Source organism: Marmota marmota, unplaced genomic scaffold (genome assembly GCF_001458135.2).
Source record: "Marmota marmota marmota unplaced genomic scaffold, marMar, whole genome shotgun sequence".
Taxonomy (NCBI): Eukaryota; Metazoa; Chordata; class Mammalia; order Rodentia; family Sciuridae; genus Marmota; species Marmota marmota.
Window position 1 is genome coordinate 22,111,842 of NW_026000240.1, and position 12,376 is coordinate 22,124,217.

Below are 12,376 nucleotides of genomic sequence, written 5' to 3' on the forward strand. Positions count from 1 at the left end.
GGGTTTTTTTTTTTTTTTTTTTTTTTTTTGGTGTTTAGCTTTGTGAGTTCTTTATGTATCTTAGAGATTAGTGCTTTATCTGATGTGCTAGTGGTAAAATTTGCTCCCAAGCTGTAGGCTCTCTGTTTTCCTCACTGATTATTTCTTTTGGTGAGAAGAAGCTTTTTAGTTTGAATCCATCCCATTTATTGTTTCCTGATTTTAATCCTTGTGCTATAGGGGTCTTATTAAGGAAGTCAAGGCCTAATCCAACATGATGGAGATTTGGGGTTACTTTTTATTGTATTTGACACAGGGTCTCTGGTTTAATTTCTAGGTCCTTGATCCACTTTGAGTTGAGTTTTGTGCATGGTGAGAGATAGGGGTTTAATTTCATTTTGTTGCATATGGATTTCTAGTTTTCCCAGCACCATTTGTTGAAGAGGCTATCTTTTCTCCAATATATGTTTTTGGCAACTTTGTCTAATATAAGATAATTATAATTATGTGGGTTAGTCTCTGTGCTATTCTGAGAGAGAATTTTTGTAATATTTATTTTTTAGCTTTTCGGCGGACACAACATCTTTGTTTGTATGTGGTGCTGAGGATCGAACCCGGGCCGCACGCATGCCAGACGAGCGCGCTACCGCTTGAGCCACATCCTCAGCCCTCTGTGCTATTCTGTACTATTGGTTTACCAGTCTATTTTGGTGCCAATACCATGCTGTTTTGTTACTGTTGCTCTGTAGTATATAAGGTCTGGTATAGTGGTGCCACGTGCCTCACTCTTCTTGCTTTAGCTATTCTGGTTCTCTTATTTTTCCAGATGAATTTCATGGTTGCTTTTCCTATTTCTGTGAGGAATTTTGCCTACTTTTTAATTTGATAATTTGTCCTTTATTCCTTAGTTGATAAGAGTTCTTTACATATTCTGGATACAAGATCCTCCTAACATATGATTTGCAAATATTTTCTCCCATCTTTTTACATTCTTGATGATATTCATTGAACTATAATGGTTTTTTTATTTATGATGCTGAGATTCAAACCCAGTGCCTTACACATGATAAGCATGCACTGTACTACCAAGCTATATCCCTAACCAAAGTTTTAAAGTTTGGTGAAGTCTTAATGTATATTTTTCTTTTTGTTAATTTTGATGTTTTATGTAAAAATTATTGCCTAATTCAACTTCAAAAATATTTACTCTTAAATTTTCTTCTAAGTGCTTTATATTTTAGCTTTTTTTTTTTAAGAGAGAGAGATTTTTTTAATATTTATTACTTTAGTTTTCGGTGGACACAACATCTTTGTTTGTATGTGGTGCTGAGGATTGAACCTGGGCCGCACGCATGCCAGGTGTACGCGCTACCGCTTGAGCCACATCCCCAGCCCAAGCTTTTTTATTTTAATCTTTGATCTATTTTTAGTTTTTGTGTACATTGTGTGAGGTGCAGATCCATATTCATACTTACACATATGTATTTAGTTGTCTCAACACCAGTTTTTGAAAAGAGTGTTTTTTCTCCATTTGGTTGTCTAACCGTGTGTGTGTGTGTGTGTGTGTGTGTGTGTGTGTCCTTGAAACAGGGTTTGTATCGCCCATTCTATCCTAGACCTCTCCAGTTCTTCACCTCATCCTCCAGTGAAATTGAGATTATTGGTGTATGCCACTGCACTTGTATTGTCTTGGCATTTTTGTTGAAATGGTCAGCTGGGGGCTCTCATTAGAGTTCAGTAGTAGAATACTTGTCTAGCGTGCACAAGGCCCTGGGTTCTATTCCCAGTACCTCGAAAAAAAGAAATGTTCAGTTGGTTTTCAACAATTCTATTCAGCAGTCTATTTCTTTGTTTAACTTTATGCCATCTATAGAATGTCCTTATCACTGTATTTTTGTAGTAAGTTTTAAAATGAAGAAATGTGAATATTCCAACTTTGTTCTTTTTTCAAGTTTGTGTAGCTATTTTAGGTTCTTTGCATTTCCATATGAATTTTAGCATCATAATGTCAATTTCTTCAAAAAGCCAGCTTGGATTTTGATAGTTTGAAATGACATTAAGGTTGTAAATTGATTTGTAGGGTACTGTCTTCTTAACAATATTAAAATTTCTGATTCATCAATACGTAATGTTTTCCATTCATTTAAATATTTATTAATTTCTTTTTAAAATATTTTTTAGTTGTAGATGGACACAATATCTTTATTTATTTTTATGTGGTGCTGAGGATCGAACCGAGTGCCTCAGTGGTGTGAGACGGGCGCTGTACTGAGCCACAGTCCCAGCCGTCATTAATTTCTTTCAACCATGTTTTATAGATTGTATATTTTATAGATATGTATACACATCTTGTATTCAGCTTTTTAAAAGTTTATTCCTAGGCATTTTATTCCTTTTGATTCTATTCTAAATGAGATTTTCTCTTAATTTCATTTTCAGTTTGTTCATTGCTACTTTATAGAAATACAGCGTTGATCTTGTGTCCTGAAACTCGCTGAACTCCTTAATTATTCCTAATAGTTATTTTTGTGGATACCTGAAGATTTTCTCTGTAATAGCACATCATCTGCAAATAGAGTTTTGTTTCTTCCTTTGCAATTTCAGTGCCTTTTATTTCTTTTTCTTGCCTAACTGTCCTAGTTAGATCTATGTCAAATAGATCAGGTAAGAGCATAGTCTTGTAGGTCTTAGAGATAAAAGTCTTTCACTTCTAAGTAAACTATTAGGCTATGGGAAACAGATTTTTAAAGGACTTTTCAGCTCTTTTATTCACTTCCGGTATTTAAAATCTTTCTACCAAACATTGTGGTAGAATATACTGGTTGTATTAGTTAAACATGAGGAAAAACAAATCCTCTGAAAGAGGAAATATTTCATTTATGAATCACTTACCCAGGAGCCCTTGTTTTATTTGGGGAAGTCAGGAAATAATTTCTGAAGTAGCTGGATTTCTTAAAGATAAATAGAGTTGACCGTGCAAAGGGGAAAAGAATGTCCTGAGAGTGATAAAATATCAAATTAAGTGAAGGCATGGCCTGCCTGAGAAATGTAATCAAGAGCTCCCCTTATCCACAGTATCCATAGACGAATGTTCCATCACTCCCAGGGGATGCCTAAAACCAAGGGTAGTATCCAACTCTATATGTACTATGTTTTTTCTATATATATATTTGTGATAAAGTTTAATTTATAAGTTAGACACACTAAGAGATTAACAACAATAACTAATAATAAAATAGAACAGTTACAACAATATCCTGTAACAAAATTGCCACCATCTCTATTCCTGTGCTTTGAGGCTATTGTTAAGTAAAATAAGGGTTACTTACATAATCACTGGGATTTCATGACAGTCATTCTGATAGATCAGCTGGCTAAGTGACTGACTAATAGGCAGGTGGAGTGGTACACAGTGTGGATATGCTAGACAAAAGGATGAGTCACATGCTGGGCAGGGGTAGTAGGACAGCAGGAGATTTCATCATGCTACCCAGAAGGGTACAATTTAAAACTGAAAAATTGATTATTTTTTGGAATTTTCCATTTAATATTTTCAAACCACATGTAACTGAAACTACAGAACACAGAAGACTACTGTACTGTATTCTAGAGGCTATCCCTCAAAGAGTTGGTGCTAAGAAATGATGGCTAAATTACTCAGGACTACTTGAAGCTTCTTTTCACATTTAAGCTATACCCTGAGAGCAACCAGAAGTAATTGGAGGGTTTTAAGAAGAAACAAAAAAGAAGAGAAGGAATTGAGACAATCTGGTTTATACTGTAGAATAATTAGAGTTTGGACTAAAGGCCAGAAAACTAAGGACGATTGTGGAAACCCAGTATTAAACAATGGTGCATTGGAGGATGTTGTAGCAGTAGAGATGGAGGTAAGTAGAGAGTCTAAAAAGGTGGAATCAGATGATAGAGAAAGAGGAAGCAAGGATGATTACTAGATTTTTTTCCTGGGAAAATAATATTGTTCTTAACTGATTTGGGGAATACAAGAGTAGTAGTTAGGAAAAGGTAATGAGTTTTGTTTTAGAGATACTGAGTTTGAGGTGCCTATATTAAATCCAAGTGGGTATTTCCTATAAGTGGTTGGATTTGATGTCTAGAGCACAGACAAAAGATCTGGTGGTAACTGAAGGCATTAGTGATATGGCAGGGGATAAAATCCATTTATTCAGTAAATACTCATTTATCAGTTCATGGTATACATTTAGAGATGGCATACAGAACTCATCTTGCCCTCAAAAAACACCTCCTACCATCTTGTGTCTTGCCTCTATCTCCCCTATCTTTCCCTTCTCTGCACGACAAAACAAAAATTTCACATAACCTTACTGAAAAAGTAGTAATGTCTCTTACAGAGTATTATACTAAGCTTCTCATCCTTCACCTAACTCTTAAGTGTTGACTGTAGCAAGATTTCTTTTTTGCAAAGATATCATTGTATTAACCATATGTTTCAATTTTAGTGTCTTAAAGACTTTTCTACATGATCCTCTTGTGGAGTGGAGTAAGCCAGTAAAAGGACATTCCAAAGCAACACTGAATGAAACTGGGGAAGTTGTCAATGAAAAGGTTAGCAGAAGGTGCAACTTGATATGAACTAATACTGTATGTCTTACAAATGAGAACTGAATACTGAATTCTTAAATATTTCAAGTGAATGTTGATTACTCTGAAATCTAAGTTTTCTTTATTGTTATTTCTAATGTTAACATAGCATTGATGTAATAAAAGACAACAAGGCATACTTGTTTAACATAAACATCTTACAATTATGAAATAACAGTGGGAAAAACTTGGACACAAATTGCCTGAGTTTACAGAACAACATATCTGAGCCTTACTACAGTGATATGTGCTATAAGCCATCTTGAAAAATGTAGCAGTTAATTCCTTACTAAAATTAGTTAAGTCTCAATTTTACAGATGACCATTTTTAGTAAGTTAGAATAGATTTAAGGATTTTTTTTTAAATGTGATATATGTCCTGTGGATTAAACCCAGGGCTTTGTGCATACTAAGCACATGCTGTGCCACTGAGCTACACCACCACCCTGAGGATTGTTTTTCTGATAACATCATTTTCATTTTTATATTCTGATATGCTGTTTTCCTAAGAGAAAAAAATGTGAAGTTTTTTTTCTAAGTAACTCACTTAGAATTTCCATTTGTATGCGCTAATGTAATTTAAGTATTAGGTTATTAGAGCATTATTGCTATTATTAGAATATTCATTCAAATACATAATGTCTATACACATTGAAAGCACCTTTTTGTTGGTTTTGTATTTTTGTGTGTGTGATCCTAGGGATTTATCCTAGGGTCTTGCACATCCTGGACAAGTGCTCCACTACTGAGCTACTTCCTAGCCCTTGAAACAAATTATTTAAATTTATTACTTTTCTGGAATTATAATGTGAAAAGAGTTTCCCTCTATTTCATGAAGTCCAGAAACATGTCCAGTCAGTTGATGTTGAATTAATATAACAAGCCTCAAAATCAATATCTCGCTACTGAATTTGATTTTTCTTTATTTGCTGTTTCAAAGGGGTATTGATTAGTAAAAAGTGTTGATATTTATTTAAATATCAAGAAAGTAGAAATTCTAAATTACCAACACCACATGTTATTGAGTCATTAGTCCTAATGACTTTGTCTTTCTTTTTAGGCCAAGACCCACGTTCTTGACATAGAGCAGCGACTGCAAGGTGTAATCAAGACCCGAAATAGAGTGACAGGATTGCCATTATCTATTGAAGGACATGTGCATTACCTTATACAAGAAGCTACGGATGAAAACTTATTATGCCAAATGTACCTTGGCTGGACCCCATATATGTGAAATGCAATTACTTCAAAGAATGTTATCTAGAATTAATGTATTCAATATTTATATATATATATTTAATTCTAAATTACAACATAAGTTTCTTTATGTTTTCAGAACAACTGGTATTATTTCTTTCTGATTGTTAATAAGAAGAGTGTTTTGGGTGGTTTTTGTTTTGTTTTGTTTTGTTTTGTTTGCATTACTGAGGATTGAACCCAGGGTCTCACACATGGTATACAGTCTACCACTGAACTATATCCCCAGCCCTATTAATAATGTTTTAAGATAATATATGTTCAGTTATTAAGATAAATTGCTTAACACACATGGTATATTCTAATTGAAGAATTGAAACATCATATATTCATATGGTTAAAGAAGTATTTGCAAGAAAACAAGCCAGCCTAATTTCATTTTACAATTTTTATTGGTTTCTTTTAAAAAAATAATAGTTGGCATAAGGATTCATTTTGACAACAAAATTAAATCCAGCATTTCTGTACACTTATACACAGAGCTGCCTCTTTTGTCCTTGTGGAACTGACAGCCTGAGAGATTCAAACATAATAGCATATTATTAAGTTCGCTTAATAATAAGTCTTTTTTAGTATGTTTGAAAGTGTGATGGGGAAAAATTCAAGAAATGTGAATAAACATTCTGTAATATTTTTTTTTATTTTATTTTTTTCCAGTGCTAGGAATGGAACCCAGGGCCTCATACATGATAGGAAAGCACTCTACACTCGAACTACACCAGCATTCCTAACATTCTATAAAATTTAAAGATGTTGCCATACTCCAGGTGTACTAGAATGCACTATCTAGTGTTCATAGAAGATAGCAACACTCAAAACTGCATGAGATTTTAAAGTCGGAAAATAGTTAAATGTCAAATTTTTTTTTTCCGAAGACTTAAGATAATTAGGCAGCGGTGCGGTTATTACATTCAAATAATTGGAAAACTCGAAATAAGTTAACAATAGAACTCAGCCTTGTGAAAACTAAACATATAATTTCCTTCCAGAGGCCTAATGTTTACAGTTAAAGGCCCTCTAATTCAGAAAAATTTTCGCAACTTTCGAAAAGAGCTTTGGAGGTACTGGAACCCGGAGCACTACCACTGAGCTACACTTACCCCAACCCTCTTACTATCCTGTCCAAGTGTTTGGAAAAATGGGGTTGATTCTTTCTAAAACAATTTCTTTTGGCACTGGGGATTGAACACGAGTTGCTTTACCACTGAGCTACATCCCTACCCCTTTTTATTTTTTGAGATAGGTTGGGCAAAATAGTAGAGACCTACAGGCATGCGCCCGAAAAGCTCGCTTTGTTTTTTGTTTGCGGGTTTTCCTTTTTCCAAAAAATATTTTTAAAGGAAACTTTACTGTTGGCTTACATTCCTAAGAGAAAATAAAGCCAAATATATCGCTAGACATTTTCTAAATCCGTGCTGAAAAAATACTGATTAGCAACACCAGGAGGCAGAAGCAGCCAGGACAAAAGTCGGTGTTCAGCACCCTTCCAACAATCCCTGGCGGTTTTCACACCGCTTCCAAAGCACAGCCCATCAGTTGGCATTCTCAGGGCTAAGGTCCCCAGAGATCCTCGCAGCTCCTAGGCCGCCACCAGCACCTGGGCCGCAGGCGGCGAGGCCGACGGGATAAGCCCCGCCCAGGGACGCGGCCGCGGATCCCGCCGCTCTAGGCGCGCAGGGCGCTCTCTATGGTCGGTTGGGCGGTGTGTTGTCATCGGCGGAGCGACGGCCGGAGGCGGCGGCGTAGGCCCCGGCGGGGCGTTTGGTTTCGGTTTGACCCTGTCTGCAATTAGTGTTGACTGTCGAAATGGGAGTCCCCAAGTTTTACCGATGGATTTCGGAGCGGTACCCCTGCCTCAGCGAAGTGGTGAAAGAGCATCAGGTGGGTGAGCGCGGGCGGCGGTTCAGAAGGCCGAGGACCCCGGGACCGCGGCTTTCCAGCTTCCTCCTGCTTGTCTCTGCTGGCGGAGGGGCGTAGGCCGGGGGATGGGAGGTTTGAGGACGCAGGGTGAACCGACTGAGGTGCCACAGGCGGGATGCGTTCCTGTGCGCAGACCCGCGGGGCTCCCGGCTAGTCTGACAGCTCCTGCCCGGGCAGGGCCTTCCGCGACTAGGAAATAAGTCCTGGGTGGGAACGCTCCGAGAGTTCGCCCCTTCCCTCAGCAGGGAGCTGCAGGTTTCCTCCGCCCTGATGGAGGGGTGAAGCTGAAGGACAGACCCTCGTAGATCCCCCAGCCCACCAAAGGAGCTGACCCACGTACAAACCATAACAGCCGCCTCCGCGGTTGAATCACCTTGTTTACTTTCCCTTAGAAAGGGCTGCATCCCACCTACCTCGCTCCCAGCACCTAGACTTTTTGTCGTGGCTGATGGTTCATATTTATGATGCCTTTTCAATTATCTCAAATACATTATCAACTCCCCCAGCTACTCAGGAGGCTGAGACAGGAGGATCACAAGTTCGAGGGCAGCCTGGCAACTTAGGGAGACCCTGTCACAAAATAAAAAGGATTGGAAACTATCAAAAGGACCCAGTGGTAAAGCGACCCTGGGTTAAATCCCCAGTACCTCTAAAGGAAAAAAGGTATCAATATCAACCCCCTTTTGCCATAACAAAAATAATAATGATGAAAATAATAATAATAGGGCCGGGGGAGGGCGTTAGAGGCTTCAGTGCATTAGAGAGCACGAGAACATTATTGGTGCTAATAACATTTGGCATGCAGTGAACGCAGAACAATGTTTATGTGTAGAGTCCAAAATGTATATTTATGTATTGGAACTGTGAAAAGAAAACAGTGGTCTGTTAGGTAAACTAGACTTTGGGGGATATTTTAGTGTTTCTTACTTTTAATGAATTTAATAGATCTTTTTACTTTTTATGTTTGACGGGGGTGGGGGAGGGGAGTCATTTGGAAAGTTTATATACCTGATTAAATTACTCGGTAGCATTGTATTAATAGTGGCAGTTATTACATTATGGTTTAATTTTTTTTCAAGTGCTTAAAAGCCTAAAGATAGCACTAAACTTCTGCAAAGGATTTTTTTTGTTGTTGTTGTTACTGGATTCCAATCTAATTTGAGATTTTAGAAAAAGCTTACCAGAAATTCCAAAGTGCTAGCTTATCTGTCATTTGTTTAGAGCATAAGTTGAGTTGGATATAGAGGGACATTTATTCCTGGGAGGAAGGTTTAAAAGGATACCAGTATATTGCAGAAATAAAGACAAACTGGCTTTTCCTGGACCCTTCAATCAACAAGTATTTGAGTCACTTTTTCCTCTAAAATGAAAAAATAAGGTGAATGCTATTCAGAATGACTTGATAACACATAATTTGTTTGATAATATTTTTATTCAGTACAGAGCTTGGTTTGGTGAAAATACTTTGGGTTCTCTATTCTGAGGAATTTTGTTACTGAAAACATAAGTAATCTTAAAGGCATTTTTATCACATGGACACTAAGGATAGGTTTTGTGAATACTTTACACTAGATAGAAACTGAGAATAGGATTGTTAAAAAAATTTCATTGTAGTAAACCTTAAAACTAGGTGCACCAAAGTGATATTGTTAGATATCTGATCACAAAGACACTAAGGGCTACCAACTACTCTCCAAGTAATACTTAAAGATGGCAATACCTCAATATGTCACAGTGATTCAGAAACTAGTCCAGGGAAGAAGGAATTAGGAGAAGGAGTGGGTTCTAGGAAGGTAATGGTGGTGACAGTAACACAGTTTTTCAGCCTCTAAATCTTCACATGAAAACAGAAAGTGAAACTAGATAGTGAAACTTAAAATCAATAAAACAATTGCAACAAACCTTGTGACATGGTATCTCCATGATACTTTGGGGTCAAAATACTGCTAGAAGAGGACAAAGAAAGCATGAGGAAAAAGGAAGCATGTTGGACCTCAGACCAGAACTCCAGAACAACTGACAGGTATTCACTGAAAGACTGTGCTAGTCAATTAGATAGCCATAGCCAAAATGGAGAGCTTTTATTCTGAAAGACCAAGGAGACAGGAGCAGTATCCCTCCTATGCATTCTCAAAACTGGCTTGCCAAGGCAGAGCCCACTCTAAGGAGAAACTGCTGAGAGTGAAATAAAATTTTATAACAAAGCGTGCAGTACAGACAAGAAGAGAAAAGAGGAGACTATTCAGATAAAAGTTAAGGAGTGTTATAGTCAAAAAAAATCTTGAAAAAACAACCACCAAATTTTTTTAATACTACCCAGAGGAGGGAACTTTGTTAAGTCAAAGCTTTTCTGAAACCCTACTCATTCTAAAAGCTCAAGAAAATTAAATTTACACCGAAATGAGCAACAAAAAGTATTGAAGTTGGATTGCATACAAAGTTATTATAGGGAAAATACATTGCTACAGACATTAAAAACATACAGTAAAGGGCTAGGGATGTAGGTCAGTTGCAGAGCACACACTTAGCATGTGCAAGGCCCTGGACTGATCCCCCAAGGCCTCCCCCAGAATTTTTTTTTTTTTGCAGTTAAAAACATGCCCACAGAACAGCAAAACTATAACCCAGTCTTTCAGAATGAGCTGAAATGCACTAAGAAAATTATATGATATGAAAGAACAATATATCAATTATGAAAACTGCAGGATAACATGACAGAACCTAGAGAAAATTAGAAATGAAGCCTAAAATGTAAGCAAGGCAAGGGCAAATAATGCTGTAAGACGGGTTGAAAAAAGAGATGGAAAGAAGAGAAAATTGTAAGCAATAGGGGTTCCTGAGAAAAAAATGCAACAACAAATACTAAAAGAAAACTTTCCTAGGGCTGGTGTTGTAGCTCAGTGGTAGAGCACTTGTCTAGCATTTGTGAGGCATTGGGTTTGATTCTCAGCACTGCTTATAAATAAATAAGATAAAGGCCCACCGACACCATATATAAATGTATAAATAAATATATAGAGAGATAACTTTCCTAAAATTAAAATGAATGTCAAAATTGTGTATTAAAAGACTGTACCCTGTACCTGATTTACCAAGACATAGTCTAATAAAATTACTGGACTCTAAAGAAAAAGACTAGTGACTTCAGTTGAGGGTCCCCAAATGGTGAACAACATGTTTGCCCCTGTTAGTGTCCCCGCAACACTGAAAGGAAAAAAGAGAAAGTAAGGATAGCTATATAAATCTGAAAGTTTGCTTCTATCCAGATTCTCCATTTCATTGGAGATTAGTTGATTATTTGGTTTTAGAGTCAATAGTACCACCACTGTGAAAGGAGAGGAAAGCAATTCCAGAGACATTTTTTCAAATAATCATCATTGGTTGGGAGTGCAAATCAATGGCAGAACACATGCCCAGCATGTACAAGGCCATGGGTTCAATCCCCAGCACTGGGGGGGAAAAAAAAAAGGGGGGGGGGGACAAAAAGCGACTGATTTTTACCCTTGCACCAACTCATTCTTTACATATCTTCAGACCTTGGGGCTTACCAATTTATGACCATCTATGAGCAGATACAACTGTTCCAGTTTCCAATGCAATATTCTGCATTTTAGCCTCCCCACCACACCTCCTTTTTTTTTTTTTTTTAACAATCTATCAACATAAGTCCATTTACTCTTTTCTAGAAATCTGTGGTTGATTTGTGTCTAATGATGAGCCTCAGGTCTAAACCTTGTTCCTTTTGGCTAAGTCATAAAACTAGGAGTATGATGTATTTTCAGGCTCTGGGGATGCTTAAAGGAGACTGTGTGTTTGTGTGTGTGTGTGTTGTTTTATTGTCATAGAATTGGGATTTGGGGAAAGGAAAAATGTAAACACATATCTTTAATCAACAAAGGTCATATAACTAACATTAAACTCTTAGAACATGTGGAGTTCTCTTTGTGGTTATTAACCAGAATATTGACATCAAAATAGCTAAGATTTGTTAAGCACTAAGCACTTGCCTTGGAATGGGTATTGCTTTACATGCATGCATTCACTAATTTAATCTTAACATAGCTGAGAAAACAGTCACAAAAACAATTGTTATCCACTAGTGCATGTTGCAGCTAAATGTGAAACCATTTTTTGTTTGTTTGGTTGGTTTTGTTTTCATTACTGCCTCTCTGCTAGGAAGCCCTTTGGGCGTTTTTTCCTCCTAATCGCTACCTCGCTTTCATGGAATTTGAATGCCACAGATGTTCTGTGTATCTGTTTATATACTAGAGTACTTCTTTATCTCTTTCTCTCTCACACACACAATAATTTTGGTCTTGATGTAAGCAATATTGTTGCTGTTAAAAATGCATATTATTATTAGTAGTAGTTTTTTTGGTACTGGATTGAGCACTTAACCACTGAGCCACATCCCCAGTTTGTTTTTTGGCTTTCAACTTGTGATCTTCCTGTTTCAGCATCCGCTGGGATTACAGGCGTACACTACCACACCAATACTCTTGATCCAGAAAGCTCTGTTAAAATATACATTACAGAAAAAAAAAAAAAAAAAAATTATATATATATAATATATATATATACACACACACACACACAATTA

At 37.0% G+C, this 12,376-nt stretch overlaps 2 protein-coding genes across 2 annotated transcripts in view; both read left to right on the forward strand.

Moving 5' to 3' along the window:
- Positions 1-6,487, forward strand: part of Atr (ATR serine/threonine kinase) — a 108,930-nt gene extending 102,443 nt beyond the window's left edge. The window contains exons 46-47 of the mRNA XM_048794505.1: positions 4,458-4,563; positions 5,660-6,487. Of these exons, the coding sequence (XP_048650462.1) occupies positions 4,458-4,563; positions 5,660-5,833 (280 nt within the window). The 3' untranslated portion in view covers positions 5,834-6,487. The remainder of the gene's footprint in view (positions 1-4,457; positions 4,564-5,659) is intronic.
- A 1,010-nt stretch (positions 6,488-7,497) lies between these two features.
- Positions 7,498-12,376, forward strand: part of Xrn1 (5'-3' exoribonuclease 1) — a 113,160-nt gene continuing 108,281 nt past the window's right edge. Inside the window, exon 1 of the mRNA XM_048794506.1 lies at positions 7,498-7,737. Coding sequence (XP_048650463.1) covers positions 7,663-7,737 — 75 coding nt within the window. The 5' untranslated portion in view covers positions 7,498-7,662. The remainder of the gene's footprint in view (positions 7,738-12,376) is intronic.